General features: G+C 30.5%; 1 protein-coding gene across 1 annotated transcript in view; it reads left to right on the top strand.

The window, feature by feature from the left end:
* LOC107446173 (small G protein signaling modulator 1) overlaps nt 1-17,433 on the top strand; it is a 47,509-nt gene that overhangs the window by 20,994 nt on the left and 9,082 nt on the right. The window contains exons 11-19 of the mRNA XM_071177837.2: nt 486-650; nt 3,083-3,229; nt 4,147-4,351; nt 5,928-5,992; nt 8,050-8,264; nt 10,463-10,673; nt 12,165-12,298; nt 14,207-14,339; nt 15,901-16,211. Of these exons, the coding sequence (XP_071033938.2) occupies nt 486-650; nt 3,083-3,229; nt 4,147-4,351; nt 5,928-5,992; nt 8,050-8,264; nt 10,463-10,673; nt 12,165-12,298; nt 14,207-14,339; nt 15,901-16,211 (1,586 nt within the window). The remainder of the gene's footprint in view (nt 1-485; nt 651-3,082; nt 3,230-4,146; nt 4,352-5,927; nt 5,993-8,049; nt 8,265-10,462; nt 10,674-12,164; nt 12,299-14,206; nt 14,340-15,900; nt 16,212-17,433) is intronic.

The following is a 17,433-nucleotide window of genomic DNA, read 5'->3' as shown; positions in this document are numbered from 1 at the left end:
TTAATTTAGGGGTGCCCAACCTGTGGCCCCCTAAAGCACAATGAATTTTTTTTAAAGAAGAAAGTGTTGCAAATTTTGAGTCTCGTATTTGAGTCATCACTTTTTGATTCGATCCATTTGCACAGATTCCATTGTAAATTTAGGTTGTTTTGCAATCGCTTTTTCAATGGTTATTGCTATGAAAGTCCACATGGTTTTTTTAATCCCGATACATTTATTATGATATTACTACTCTCGAGTTCATCCCACACTCCATTGATCACTTTTTGACGTGCTTTATTAGTGCCGATTTTATTGTAAATCAAAACTATTATTATTTTTTCTTTTTTAAAGGCATTTATTGCTAGCTTTTCTACGTGATTTTGAAAATACCAACACACAAGTTTCCAATAGCACATTTAAATAATATTTTGATATTAATATATTTGTGCTTTTTTCTATAAATAGATCAAAATGTAAGTGTAATGATATGAATGTGTTTTTAGCTGACACTGGTGGCACTATAGTGCTGGTGGGTCAAGACGGAGTACAACAACCACCCATTCACTTTCCTAAAGGAGGTCATCTTTTATCTTTCCTATCATGTTTAGAGAATGGTCTCTTACCTCATGGTCAAATGGATCCTCCCCTTTGGTCACAACACGGAAGAGGTAATGCCCCTACAAGCCATTTTAGTTATGCTTATTAATGTCATGAAGAGATATTTTTCTAATTCTCTATATATTACCTAGATATAAATTGCTTTAATTATCAGAAGATGTCAAGATCAGTTGTGTTTGAAATAAATACAGCGGTAAGTCCCATATCCAGATTCGTCCAGACTTCAACAAGTCCAGAAAATAGATTTTTCCGAATAATAGGCCTTTAAGATCGACAAAAATCAAAACATCCTTATTCAATAAAAAAATAACAAAAAGACGATAATTAACTTCAATTGCAATTAACAATGAATTAATTCACCTGGTTGCGCTATTTTTGCAACAGATTTCCACATAGTTTTTAGAATCGCAATATTTTAATGTGCCATTATAACATATCGTATAATTCCGAATCACGCATTTCTATTAGTAATCATTTCTGGATTAGCAATGATTCCAAAGTGAATCCGCATGGTTTGGAAGATCGTATTTCGATAGACTTTAAAGCGGATTTTCATTTGGTTTTTAAAATTTCAATGATTTAATGCGATATTATTGGCAAACTTCAAATCGCGCATTTAGCACTCAATCATTGATGATTTACCTTCAATACCTCGTGCATTTACAATCGTATTTCTATGAATTATTTCTACAGATTTTCATAGTTTTTTAAGGATACATTATCATAAATGGGACGTTTTGAATCGCGCAATTGTAGAACTACTTTTTGATGCGCTAAATTTTTGATGATTTTATTGTCCACCTGGTTTTGTCTATCACATTTTCCACAGTTTGGAAAATGCAGTTGACAAAATATAGTTTTCCATAGTTTTTTAAATTTTGATTTCATTTTTTAATAAAATATTATTACAATCCGCAAATTCCGAATCACGCCTTTGAATAATTCGATAACCCGCTTTAGTTTTGACTATTTCATCTCGAATTCACAATTTTTTCAAAATTTGAAGCTTTTGAGCTCTCAGAAATAGACTGCATGATTCGTGGTGGTAATAATTCTTTTCTGCAGGATGTGAGAAAAAAGTACGAAATTTTTTTTTTTTGCTCTGTAGTGAAATGAAGAATTTTGATGACATATGCAGTTTTTTTTTCTGATTATAATGGAAATCTGATTAAAAGCAAACAAAAATCATAAAAAAGCGGAAAATGAAAGATTCTCATCCCTGCATACTATTTTTTAACTGATCGATAAAGTAAAAGAAAGTATATATCTTTTTTAAAGGAAAAACAATTTGTTTGTTTATTTTGATTGCTAAAAGTGTCCACAGAAAAGACTTCCGATCAACAGATGTCCGAATATGGGGCTTTCTACTGTATTATAGAAGATTTGTTTAAGAAAATTGTCTTCCCTGTAAACTTTAAAAGAATATTAGAAAAGTGCAGCTTAAATTATTACCATAAAATCTGTAATAATTTTCACAGTGTGTTGGTTAAACTCTGCAATGCATCAAAATTTGCTTACTTCATGTTTTTCAATGGACATAAAGTAGGTAGCAAGAAAATTTTTATACAATTTTGTCAAGGGGCCAAATACTTGGAGGGTTAAAAAACCCATGCATACCTGCCAAGTCTCTTGTTTTTTAACGAAAACTCCCGTATTTTATGACTATCTCCTATTTACCTGTATTTTCTCAAATTTCTCCATATTTTTTAACGAAATTTTAACAAAACTTTTTTTAGTGATAAGTATCTGCTAATGGCAAAAATACCTCTCTTATTCCTCAACAGATAGCGTTATTGCCAGCACTGCAGTTCATGTGCTGCAGCGCCAACCAAACCGTATATAGCCATTTTTAGCGATCGTCGTTAAGACATAAATATATTTCTGTTTTCAGAATCATTTACTATCAATTGAGCAACTAGAAAGTGACCTGCATAAAACTGTGAAGTTCAAAAATATATCCTGTGCATTCCGCATAGTGGAAGAGAATTTTCTCTAAAGTTAAAAACGAATTTCGCTCATTACTTTCTAATGAAGAATAATTTCGCTGGTAACTGTTATGAAGGGAACTGTTATAAAAAAAATATTTCCAATCCAAATCAGCTACTTATATTTGATATATGAATATATCTGAGAAATAAAAGTAATTACTCAGAATTATGAAATTTATTTTGACTATTGAGTGCTTATAGTATAAGTAATTATGAATAATGGTTTAAAAAAATCTTTTCTAGATTAAGATTTATTTACATATTTTTTACTTTGCTAAATGTAAGGGCTTATATTACTTCCATTCTTTTTTTACTTGCATGATGTATCAAAACTGAACATGTACCCCCAAAGTATGTGGCTAGTAAAATCTCCATTATTTTGTTTCTCAATGTTGGCAGGTATGCCATTATCAGTTCTTTCTCATTGGATAATATTATAAATTTTAAACTAAAAATATTTTTGATTACATTACCACAGTTTTTTTTTCCATCAGGTAAAGTCTTTCCTAAATTGAAAAGGAGGGGTCGAGGATCCATAAGAAGACACTCTAAAGGTGGTGGTGAAAGTATAAATGAAGAGGATGTTGAAGCCACTGATTATGTGTTTAGGATAATAACATCTCTAAAACCAGACTCCATTTGTAAGCACCTAATTTTCAAATACAGTATACTTTTGATATCTCGAAAACTTCGTTACGTCAAAAAAATATTTTTTCCCTTGGCATTACGCATCCTCCTAATGTTAATTTAAATTCCTATGTCAAAGAGTTTCCTCTCAAAACCTTCTTAAATCGAAATCGGCTTGTTTGACTCATTTAAAGATGCATCATTTATTTTTTAATACTTGGAATGTAAATCACCAAGTAAATATTGTATTTGTACCTATTAAAAAAATACCCCTGATTAAGAAATTGGTAATTCTATATCACGTGGGCATCATTGACTGGAAGAGGAACGGTGGGTATTTGTCCCCTACCCTCACATAATAATTAGGAATTCCTTAAAGTCTCCCTCAATATTTCAGACAAATTTAAAAAAATCATGAATTATCATCTCATTTAACGAATAATGAAAAAAGATGAGGTAAAATGAAGAAAGAAATTAATCTTTTTGAAGATGCTTAGCAAATTGAAGAATCATTATTTTAGATGTGAAATCTAGAGAACTAGTGTGACTATGTACTTTAATTTATTCCTCCTCAAACAGATACCAACGACGTCCATACTTTACGATAATAGTTAATTGTTAGCTTGTTTTCTTCCAAAATTATCGAATAAAATTAATTTAGAGACAGGAAATAAAAATCTACGTTTTCAATATTTTATACATTTTCTCTTTCTTAATGCCGAGCAGCAGGTGATATTATTTCTCATTAAGAACTGTGATGCTGTGTCAAAGGGATACGTTAGTTCCCTAAAAAAAATTTAAGAAAATTCTTTTAAAAATAAGTATTGAAGCGATTACAGAAAATGATATATTTGAAAACACTCTTTCAATAGTTGTATCTTACTTTTTATTTGATGAGTGCCTCTCTCTCTCACTCTCTTACACGTGATAGCTCAAGAGATGTTAGATCCTAAGACTACTCGAGGCTCTTCACCTTGGCAGCCGAAAGAGGCGACAACAACCCCGAAAAATAATGGCACCCCCACTCTTAAGCACTACTCTTCCTCCTCATCCACATCCAGCTCTAAGTCACTGGTTGAAGACATCAGTATTGATCTGGGAAAGATTGACAACAAGGATGATGGTCAGCCCACTGGGTAATTCTCATTCTGGACAATAATAAATGTATACATACATGGCATAAAAAACTTCAACTAATCTTTTTATGTTATTCCTTTTCGGTAAATCTTTTTTGTAATTTATTATTCTAAACGAGTTAAATTTATTATTCTTTCTCACCCTTAAATATTTCCCATCCTGTCTTTTAATCTATTTTTAGTTCAAGCATGCATTAACTAGCATTTTAACATTTTTCCTTGTAATTAAACATGAGATGGCTAAGTTTCCCGCAGCCTATTTAACAGACCAAATTTTTTTTTTATAACCGTCTTTGAACAACCAATCCAAATTTGAGTTTACGACTACTAATGTTCAACTCTGTAGCCTTGTAATTTTGAACCCAATGCAGAAGACAAGGGAACTCCTGGATCAAGTATTGGGAGAAATTTGCCTTCGTGGAGGACTTTTTGATGGAACCAACCTGCATTTGCTTTACATGGAGAGGAAGATCACGAGAACCTCCCTCAGTTAGCCTTACGGCAATGGGACTCTAACCCATGATCCGTCAACCACTGAGGATATTTCACATAAGCACTGTGGTCTGTGCAAGCTAGATGCGGAATTTATGTCGACCAGCCATCTCTGGGATTCAATGATATTTCACATAAGCACTGTGGATAAGCACTGTTCTGAGGATATTTCACATAAACACTGTGGTCTGTGCAAGCTGGATGCGGAATTTATGTCGACCAGCCATCTCTGGGATTCAAAACCGGTTCACCTCATTGGAAGACGAACGCTCTATCCCCTGAGTCATAGCGGCTCTTAACAGACCAATTGTTATGATTAAGATTTCCCTTATTCCCTAAAATGAAACATTTTATGGATTTATATTGCAAAATTTTCCCTAACTTTTATTGAGTAGCACTCAGATTTTGTGTCACTTTGATATTCATTTTCTAATTATGATGAGTAAATAAAATTAATTTGTTCTTTTTAAAATCCTGTGCTTGTTTGTATTGCTCATACGACTGCCACTATTATATATACAAATATTTTTTTCATTTTGGTCACAGTTTTTATGTTAAGGGTGTTTTTTGTACTATTTATATCATCAAATCTATTCGAGAAGTACCAATGTGGTAGCAATATGCATATAAGTTCACATAAAATTTTACTATTTGTGATTTTTAAAGCTTTCTTTTAATCAAATTGTATGATACAAATGTACTATTTTATTCATTGTTGTGTTGGGCTGATTTTTGCTTAATACTACACTTTAACATTTTTTTTCCTGCAGTAAATTAAAAAGCCTTAACAAAATAAATTTTAGACCTTAAATTTAGTAGTATCAAGAACACAAATAGAGTTTAAAAATTAGAATTAATGAAATTTTAAAGAGAAAAATGAAAAGAAGGATGAAATGCATAAAAATATTTATTACTGTTTTTCAATATCTAACAACTATTCTTTATTTATTGTAATTAGCTGTTCATTGAATATAACTTTTAAGAAGAGAAATAATACCTTCAAAAATATGTTTTTTATCTCAGATATTGTGTCATGAATATATTTGCCCCAATTAAAGTGCAATTATCTTCTTTTCATTGACAGGCAATCAATACAAATTCTTTGTGATAGTATGAAAAAGCAAATTATTTCTCGAGCTTTCTATGGCTGTAAGTATAAGTGATTTTCTACTTTAAATAAATATTGCTGATGGCCATAAATAACATAATGTAAATTTAATTATGTTTCTAACCAAAGATTCTTAAAAGCTGCTGAAATTTGAAATACTTATATAGTTTAGTAGGTTAATTTGCTTTGTGACATTTAAAAAAAGCAATCAGATTTTTGAATTTATTTATCAGATTTTTTAATTATTTTTGAAATAAAATATTGTTTCGTTCTGTCAAATCATTATATATGGTGTTTGTAATTGGAAAAATACATTTTATAATTTTTTTTGATGTTTCTATATGTGTCAAAGAGGATTTTCTAAAATTCACTAAGTAACTAACATATTTTTCCTCTAAGTTCTCCATCAATATTTTGAAGTTGTATAATGCTTGATGATATGTAAATATTTTTACTTGGCAACAAGAAGAGTTATTATGTCACATGAACTCAATTGGGGAAATAATAGATGCAATGCTGAAATATAAAAAAATATTTTGCATGAAATTAAAAAACAAAAAATGTGGACGTTGACTGACTTGCCACAAAATAAGTTATAGAAATAATTTTATGTAATTTGAAATACTTATTACTTATTTACAAGCTTTTCTGTCCATTCAATAATCTTCTGATTCTTACACTTATTCATTCGTTATATTAAATTATTACTATTATCATAATGAAAGATCATCATGGACACAAATAACAATAGCATCATACTATGAAAAATGTTTCTCATTCAAGTTGCTGTCTTAATAATTTTACAGAAATGTAGTTTAATTTATTTATAGTTTATTAGATTTGTTTTTCATTTGTTATACTATTTATTGCAGTTTAAATACTCAGTGTTCTTACACATTTCTAGTTTGTTTCATCACCTTTTGAATTTGTTTTCATGATGCGTTCAAAGACCCTTTTAAGGATCAATACCTTTTATTACATGTTAATTTCTGTGAGTCATAACTATACTAAAATTCAGTGTTTCCTCAGTGTTGTGTGTTTAGTGGAAAATGTATTTTTGTGGATTGTGTTTGGCTTTCAATTTAGCTGAAGTAATATATTTCTTTTCTTGTAACAAAATGGCACACCAAATACTACTACTTTGTTATTGAATTTCAGGGGTCTGTCCAGGGTAAATTTACTACCTTTTAGCGGTACCTATACAAATTTAACTTTAGGAAAAACGGTAGTTTCACAAAATATTTTTAAAAAAGCAAGCTCTCATGCAAACCCCATTCTCGTTGCAATCTATGGAAAAGAGGAGCTTTTCTGCTAGCTTTCTTACAGAAAGGTAACACATGTTTGGTCAGATAGTGCAATGTGGTAAGCCGAAGCGGTCGCTTACATCATATCAAAGCAAGCTTCTTTTTTTTTTGCTGAGTTTTTTTTAATGAAAAAACAAGGCTCTCCCTCAATGAACTTTACGGGAAGTCAAAATTCGAACCTTATTCTAAACATTCGAACATTATCTTAAACACTATTGTAAATTTATTCAAACAGGCCTTTATTTTTTATGAAACATTATTTTCTCTGAGAGACTTTCTTCTGTATGACCTATAGGTGAAAATGTTCTCATAATGAAAATAACTTTTAGTGCTAGTACTGTTAAATTCATGGTTTTATTAAATTTAAGTTGAATTTTAACTATCGACTATGATTTTTATAGATTTTTGAATTTGGATACAATTTTAAGCCCAAACTTTTAAAATATCAAAATTGTTTTTGAATATATGAGGAAAAATATAAAGAAATTTACCAGTCATAAATGATTTTTATTTGTAGTGACAATTTTTGAAAATTCTCTCTTACCCTACCATATTTTTGTGTTTATTTTTTAATAAAATTTTTTATTTACACAAATTGTGCCTAAATTTTCACGAAATAGGTACCTCTCATTAAAACCTAGACAGACCTCTGAATTTAATTATGTAATAGGTGGAGCTTTGTGTAATAAGAATTTTATAATTCCTGTTAGTGCATTTACATTATTCTTCTTTCTTTCTTTCTAAAACTTCTTATAATGTATGTACTCTACTCACATAATCTTTCTTTTTGACAGGGCTAGCTCACTGCCGACATTTAAGAACAGTGAGAACACACTTAGCTGGTCTGGTCAATTCCAATATCATCTCTGAAATGGACCCCACTGATGCATCCTGTGGGCTAACCGCAGAGATATGGATCCGTATGCACGAGGAAACAAGAATCTGTGATAAGAACGAAGTGTACAGGCTTACGTATTTTGGCGGTGTTGATCCTACAATCAGAAGAGAGGTGAATCACCATTTTTTTAAATAGTTAATGAAAATCTTCCATAAGATATTTTTGTTTTTTATTTTCCAAATATGTATAGATCCTTTATAGTCTGAAAGATTGTAACTTATTGAAATGCGGGTGTGATGCTGATTTCATCATTACTATTAAGAGAACAATGAACATTTGGTTAAGCTAAACAATGTACAGAGCACAAAATAATTTAAATATCACCCTGAATAACTTTCATTCTCCTGATCATATTTTTATGTAATAAGTGTCAATCTTAATGGTTTCTGGATGTGACTTAAAATATGCTAATTTATTACTGCTGACTAGTAATTAAGTTACAAAATTAGACACAAAAACATAATTTCTCTGAATAAACATATATTTTCATAAAATGTTTGACCTTACAAATTTATTTTTTTATAATATAATGCATTGTTCATAGAAATTTTTAGATGGCTAAAAAAAAACCAGTTAATTTTAAATGTGGAAATAATATTTAGGAATTTGAAACAAGGTTGGCAAGTTTCTGCCGAGGTGGTTAAAACCACTGGTAGAAACCGGTTAAAACTGGCATGGCAGAAATTCAGAAAATGGCATAAAAGTAAGTACTGAGATCGACATACAATGTATAATTCATAGAAAAAGCAATGAAATGTTAAGCAAAGTGCAATTTATTTACAAAATTATCACCATTTAAAATCAAATATTACATGGTTTGCACTCTGCAGTAATGTATAAAAGACAAGTTTTGATGCAGTTTCTAAACCTAAACAATTTCTCAATTTGCTATGCACAAACGTGAAATTTGAAAGGATTCTCTCAAGTTCAGCAAAACTAGCAGGCATTGCCATCAGTGAACAAGCAAGATTTGTGAAACTTTCATCTATTGCATATTTTTTAAAACTGGAACACCATGTAGCAGTCTAACCAATTATATTGCCTCTTACATACAGCAAAGATTAAAACTGTTACTGTTATAATAATTGGATTGTTGTCATGTAAATTATGTCTTGAAAAGAAAAAAAACTGTTTGAAAATAGCTCTATTCAGTTATGTTAAGATTTAAATGATAATAATTACTGAATTTCAGAGTTTAATGTAATAAACTAAAATCTAGTATTTGTATTTATTATTACATTACTTTATTCTTTATTTCATATAAATATTTGATATACTGCATTCTTTATATTTAATATAAACAAAATAATATATATTTACAAACAATGAATTAAAAAATTTGTTACAGTTACATGGAGTTACATTTTTCAGTTTACTTAAACAAAATGTCTAAGCAATTAGCAATTCAAAATTAGCTAAGCATAAGCAATTAGCAATTCAAAATTAGCTAAGCATAAGCAATTACTAGATCTAGTATAGACGTCTTTTTAGTTTCTGCCAGTTTTTACCGGTTACAACCAGTTTCTGCCACTGTCATGGCAAAAACCAGTTTCTGCCAGCAAAAAGCCAACTCTGATTTAAAATAAGATTTTCTTTTGCTTTCCAAAAAAACAAGATATTGAATTTTATATGTTTTAGAACAAATTTTAAAACTTTTATAAATGTACAGTTATAAAAAATTTTAATACATGAACAATGTATGGGCATACATATATTGTAAACACATATATATAAATGAACACATCTATTTAAATGTACACATCTATTTAAATCTACACATGTATTTATACATTGCATGTAATAACATACATGTATATGTTGGGTGTACCTGCGTACATTGTCTGTACATATAACCACTATTTGTCCATCCCAATGTTATATGTGCATATGTATTACCAAAGTATACAGATATATACGTACATACATATGTACATAGGTTACGTGTACAAACCATATGTCTATGTACATGTAAAGGTACAGGCATGCATTATATTTATGCAGCTATATCTACACATAGTGTAACTATAAACAACATTCTTACATATTGTATATAATACATACAATGTGTATACCTACGTACATAAAGGCATGTATGCATATATACATTATCAAATATGTTCATACATTTATTCTCTGTGTATACAAACATTCAAAACATTACATTTACATACAAACTAACAGACATGCGTACGTGTATCATGTATGCATAATTATGTGTGCTGAGCATATGCATACTACTATCTGTTGGCTGTTCCGGGAACATTTTGGGAAATAATGTGATTGTAATTATTTATAGTTTTCTTATCCAGGTATGGCCCTATCTGTTAGGCCACTATGATTTTGGCAGTACTGAGAGTGAGCGAGAACAGCACAATGTCACCCTGCAAACTACATATGAGACAACCATGTCTGAATGGTTAGCAGTGGAAGCGATTGTCCGGCAAAGAGATAAAGAGCAAATGGCTGCCAATCTTGCCAAACTCTCATCTGAAAGTACCAATAGTGAAATACCTTTAGTTGGTGAGTGTGTGGAACCAATTAATTATTTTACTATCACCAATTTAAAATTTCATGGAAAGATACTCATCATATTCAGGGTTTAATTTGCATAGAAACTCAGCTCTGTACTTATTTTGTTTTTCGGTGAATTGTTGCATGTTTCACAGAACCTCTAATATTTTATTCTATATCTGTCGTTGAAAAGCCGACCTAATTTTGGGTTTACGACTACTAATGTTCAACTCCATAACTTTGTTATTTTGAACCAATCCAGAAGACAAGGAAACTCTTGGATCAGTACCCCCAGAGGTATGATTTGTTTTGGGAACATGGAGGACTTTACCACTCGACAGATTTAATGTGCATCAGTCGCCATTTATTACAAGAAGAGTCTTCGGTCGACGGGAATCATACCCACAACCTCTTGGACATGGGCCCAGTGCCCTACCAACCGGGCTATCCCGACCCAGAACCTCTAATGTGTAAAAATTTATAGAAAAAGCACATTATTTTTTTGTATGTAATTTAATTTTTCACTGAATTCTGTTTAATTTATGTAAATTATCTCCTGTCATATATATTGTTTAAATTGCTTTATGTTGATTTCAGATTATTTATGTATGATATGAAGAATATTAACATTTTTGAAAACGTTTACACACTAGGTTTGAAATTTACCTTTTTTTGCTAAATTTATATCAAGCTTCAGTTTGTTTAAGAAAGATATCTCTCTCAGTCGCGTAACAGTGCATGAAAGTCCAACGGCCCATGCAGTTTCTTGTCCTTGGGCTCTGGGGTGCAAGAAGCAGATGTTCTGGTTGGGGGATTAGCCAATGCAGAACCCCTAATGTTTAGTCCCCAAGCATGCTTGGTACTTATTTTATCTTATCAACTCACTGAAAGACTGAATTAACCTTCCCTAGTCCGAGGACAGAACCCGGGACCTGTGGCATGGAATCGCACAACGCTAACACTCAGCCACAGAGCCTCAAGTAAGGCATAGGCTATTAATTATCTTGTGTTTTTCATTGATGTTAATGTTGCACATCTAGCAGTAGGTCTGTTTGTTTTGTATCATTATTATGTAATTAATGACACTATGGTTATTATGTAGCATAAATAGCATGTTATATGGATTAAACCCTAGGGGTTCCACGTTCGGTTGACCACCCAACCGGAACATCTGCTTCTGCACTCCAGAGCCCAAAGACTAGAAAACTGAGATGGGCACAGTAGGCCTTGGCCCTCAATGGGCTGTTGCATCACTGAGCTTAGTTTTTAAAAGCATATAAGATAGAATAATAAAAGCAAGACATACTTTCAGCCTTGGTATGCAAAAAATTTTGTTTTTAACTAATTAAAAATAATGACACATTAAAATTTCTGGTGTGCGAAAATGTTGTTTTTATCTCATTAAAAAAATAATAATGCATAAAAATTATAACAGTTTGTTTTGCAGCGAGACACATACTTTCAGCCCTGTTCTTATTTTAGCTCCACATTTTCTTTCAGGTCCAAAAGATTCAAATTTAAGTAATGATGTGTTTGAAGACTTCAGTAGTAGTGCTGAATACTATGATAATCCTGAAGATGATATACCAGAAGTGCCTGAAGAAGATAGTGATGAAAATCAAACTAAAGATAAAGTTAGTAAAAATTACCTACTGTTATAAGCAATTATTTAAAATCAATTTTCTAGTGTTATTCCAGTTGAATAAATACAACATCAGATTTAAAATCTGAATTTTTCTTTTATCATTCTTCTATATATAATATTCTCTGTAAATAAACATACATAATATACTTCATATATAACTTTATTTTTAGCACTACATATAATAACATCTTCTACATGGTGCGAGCCTTATTTAAAGGTGCTTAATTTCTATATTAGTTTTTTTAAAAGCCCTACAAGGTGCTTTTTCATAGGGTGTTTTTAAAAAGTGCATAATTTTTCCTTTTCGAAAATGAGATTTTTTTTTCTTTGTGATTTAGATTTTAGCCACGTATTATGCAAAAGCGTGCTTTTCTCAATGTTTTCACTATTCATTCAACAGTCTATTTCAGCGTACCGTCGGTCCATAATGATGAAAGCGCCAATCATTTTACATGTTTGATGAAATACTTGCGCGTCCACTGGGCTGGGTTCGGTGAGATTATTGCACTCTCATGTGCAACTCTGTTGCATTTTGCGAGATATTCTCAATTTCAGGCTTCATTTTCCACTCTCTGATATCGAACCGAAAAATCTCTTGATTATTTTATAATGGCTAATATAATCAAGAAAATAGTTCTTTGTCAAAAACTAGTTATTTTATCATCATAAGTCTTTGAAAATTATTTTACATTTTATTAATGTAATAAGTGCTTAAAAATATTTTTGAGTGCTTAGAAAGTACTTAAAAGGTGCTTATTGTTTGTTGAAAGATTTGGCTATGCACCCTATTCTAGATACCATTCTTCACTCTAAGTTTACACCTAATATCACCACTCAAACATCTCAGTATATTTTGCATCTACATGTTCTATGAAAAAATGAAAAGTTATTCCAAATGTCTTGATCCTAATAACTCTTACTCAATAATCAAATAGTTTAAAATTTTTATTTCTAATCTATCTTAGGCAATACTATCTTTACGCATGGGCACTCCTGGGCAGTGCCCGGCAGCCCGGCACTCAGGGGGCCCTTGAGAGTTTTAATTTTCATAAATTGTGTTAAAAAAAATTAAGGATAAACAACATCGCCTTATATATTTGATAAAAAAAACATATATTCTGTTGTATAAAGTGAGCTTTTTATTTTTACCAATAGTGATTGATTATCATAACACATGCCAATAATTTAAATAGTTTATCACCAGGAAAATTTCAGCAGGAATCTATTTTTCTACATTGCAATGAAGTTTTAAGGTACTCAACTCTCACTTCCTGCTAATGTTGACACATCATTGTGTTCCTGAAAAAATATCTGTGTAAAATAAATTAATGTGAGTAAGTTTTATGTTAAGTCATAATGTCTTTAAAAATGCTTGACCACTACCAACCCGGTTTAGTATTTACACTTAGTTAAATAAAGTAATAATCGAAAGAGTTAAGAATTACACATCACTATGGGACAACAACTTTTAAACTGGTTATGTCTGATGTGTACTGAAGGATGTTTTAATAACTGCTACGTTTGACGAAATAATTCATACCTTTTGATTTTTTTATAATTTGTTATACCTTTATACTTTTTATTTTAATTAGCTTCCATGGTTTTCAAAGTTATTTTAGTATTCGAAGATTGCAACGGATTACTATCTTAATTTGTTTATGCATAGTTTAAAAATGCTTATTTTATATACATTGATTTTTTGGTGTAATCAAAACATGTTTAAATTTGTTAAAATTATTGCGTAACTTAAAAATGCTTTATTTTGTGTATTTATGTTTTTTTTTAGTTCGATTTTAAACAGTATGACATGTTATAACATTTATGTGCCTGGGGGCCCTGATCTTAGAAAATGACTCATATAAGTGCACATTTTCACAACTATTTATTAATATTTCAGAAAAAAGATGTGGCAACAGAAGATGCTGAAGTGGCAGCAACGGAAGAAGAGGTTCTGCAGAGTGCAAATGTTTCTGAACTCACAAATGAAGAGAAACAAAACTCAAGACGCACTCTTTTGCGTCACATGCAAGGTATATTTCTATTTATATTAGTAACTTTTATGTGGCGGCTTACAAAAAATGCATCTTAATCAATTTTTTATTTTTTTATATCATCTCTTGCACTACAAATTTGCCGATATAAATAATTGAACCAAAATAAGTTCTGAAATGCAATTTACTCTTACGATATACTAGCTGAATGGGGGGGGGGAATAATCAATAAATCAGTACTAAACAACACTGCAAATTGTGCACGAAACGGTAAAACAAATACCGAAAAAAAACAATGAAGCTAAAATAATTCCAATGTGTTTTTTTTATTTTTTATTATTTTTTACCTTTCTCAGTGGCTTTACATTATTAGATTAGGCAAAATACTTACTTAGTCACCCATCTCATCAAAATAAAGATTGTCTATATTTGGTATTGTCTGGCATAATAACTGTTGCTCTAAGCGAGTCATGATATTTCAAATTTGCCACAATCAAGCTACTTACTCCTATATTTATGTCTTTGATAGGCCTAAAAACCTATTATCTATCATAAATATGTAATGATGCTACTGTAAAAAGCACCAAATTTACTCATAAAATACTTTGTACCTATACAAGAGTATATTTGGTATATATTAAAACTGCATTAATTTTCATAATGCCAATGGTGTTTACTACCAAAATTAAACAAAATAAAATTAAACTGCCAAAATTAAACACCATTGGTGTCAATAATAGTATGGCGAACATTTTCTCTATTAATTTTGCTTTCTAATCCATAGCTTTTTTTTAGTTAGTACCTATTACCAAAATTGATTAAACATCATTGATGTCAATAAAAGTCTACACACGCTCTTAAACAAATGAGTGCCATTTTTCTATTAATTTTTCCTATTAGTTCGTATCTTATTATTTAACTTCAATTAGTAACTATTACCGAAATTAATCATCATTGTCATCAATATAAATATTGGCTCTTCTTTACGTTTATGCTTAATGAATTAATACCATTTCTTCATTAATTTTAAATTTCAGCTTATTTTTCAGAACTCAACTTATTTTTTTAATATAGTTACTGTTAATTTTAAATTATTTAGTTTTATAGTAACATATTTTAAAAGTATAAACTATAAACAAAATAAATGTGTAGTTTTAGGTAATCTTAGAAATGCTAATTTTGTCACATAGTCCACCTATGCTACACCAATCACTTTGATCAGTCAGATAACCTAGTGGAACTAACCCGCATTTGCGTTTTCATGGAGAGGAAAACCTCCCATGGTTAACCTGATGGCAAAGGGACTCTAACCTGTGATCCGTCTGCCACTGAGGAAATTTTACGTCACTGTGATCAGTGCAAGCCGGGTGAAAAATTCTTATCGACCTGCCATCACTGGAATTCAAACTCTGTTCATTTCATTGGAAGGCAAACGCTCGATCCCTTGATCCACTACGGCTTATAGCAATATTGCAATAAGCTTTAGTGTGCTATCTATTTTTTCCCAATTTAGCTGCAAAAAGCCAAAGCATTATCATTTAAATCCACCTGCTGATGCAATAAGTCTTATTGTGCTATCTATTTTTTTCCCTTAATTTAGCTGTAGAAAGCCAAAGCATTATCATTACAAATCCATCTGTTGAATTGGGTCAATCTCCAGTCTCACCTTGTCAGCAACCTTCTTGTGAACCCTCAGTCAGTGAAGTCAAGGAAGTTGTTCCAGAAGAAGCTATGACCCTGGGGACCATTGACATAAATCAGAATGTGCCAGACCTCCCAAGTAAGTCCTCTGAAGAAGTCAATCCTAGTCAAAGCGACATCCCCCAAGAAACAGAGGCAGCAGTTCAATTGCAAGCAGATCCTCACTCAAGTTGCATCTCACCAGCTTCTTCTGGCGGGGGAGTTTATTCAGTAGGTTTCTCTCTCTCCTGTGTTTTTCAATCGGTTTATCATATTGAATGTGAATTATTTCAAATGTTTTCAATGCTTTATCATTTTTTAATAGTAACAATAAAGCATTGAAATCATTTGAAATTCTAATTTTAATAGGTAATTTTAAATTTACAATGTCAAATTTATAGTAAATGTAATTTTAATAGGTTTGGGAGATATTTGTATTACTTCTTTTTTGTAACAGACTTCACAGCTTTTTTCTTTAAATTGTTCAAAAATGCATACTTGGTATCCTAAAATTATCAACAGTTTGAGAATTCGTTTAAATGCAAACAGAGGTTTAAGTGCAAACAGAAGATGATAGAAACCGTGTGGTTTTCTGGATTCCGTTTAGGAAATGGATTAGGTTATTTGTTCATTCTCTTAAACTTAATAATTTTTAAATTTTATTATAATAATTTTTATTAATCTTTAAAAATAACTGTAATAGGTTTGAGAGATATTTGTATTACACTACTTTTTCTAACAGACCTCACAGATCTCTTTTTCTTTAATTGTTCTAAAATGCATACTTGTTATCCTAAAATTACTAACAACTATAGAATTTGTTTAAATACAAACCGAAGGTGATAGAAACGGTGTGGTTTTCTAGATTCCGTTTAGGAAATTTATTCTGTTACATATTCATTCTCACTAACTTATTATTTTTTAAATTTTCTATTATAATAATTTTTATTGATTTTTAAAAGTAATTTTATAGGTTTGGGAGTTATTTGTATTACTTCATTTTTTAATAGCTCTTTTCTCACAGCTCTTTTTCTTTAAATTGTTAAAAAATGCATACTTGAGATCCTAAAATTACCAACAGTTTGAGAATTCGTTTAAATACAAACCGAAGGTGATAGAAACCATGTGGTTTTCTATATTCCGTTTAGGAAATGGATTCTGTTAGGTATTCATTCTCACTGACTTATTAATTTTTAAATTTTATTATAATAATTTTTATAAATTTTTAAAAGTAATTTTAATAGGTTTGGGAGATATTTGCATTACTTTTTTTTTTTAACCGACCTCACAGATCTCTTTTTGAACAGATTTTTTTTTTAAATAATACAAAATACTAGAAGATAGAGTATTGTTCTTTGTTTTATTGTTTTTGTACTTTTGTACCATTTGTTTTTAAACTATTATTTTTTTGTTTCTTAAATATTATTTGATTTAAAAAGAATTCTATGTTGAA

Source organism: Parasteatoda tepidariorum, chromosome 2, assembly GCF_982258835.1.
Source record: "Parasteatoda tepidariorum strain Cologne lab strain chromosome 2, Ptep-v5.0, whole genome shotgun sequence".
Taxonomy (NCBI): domain Eukaryota; kingdom Metazoa; phylum Arthropoda; class Arachnida; order Araneae; family Theridiidae; genus Parasteatoda; species Parasteatoda tepidariorum.
This window is presented reverse-complemented; position numbering and strand designations above follow the sequence as displayed.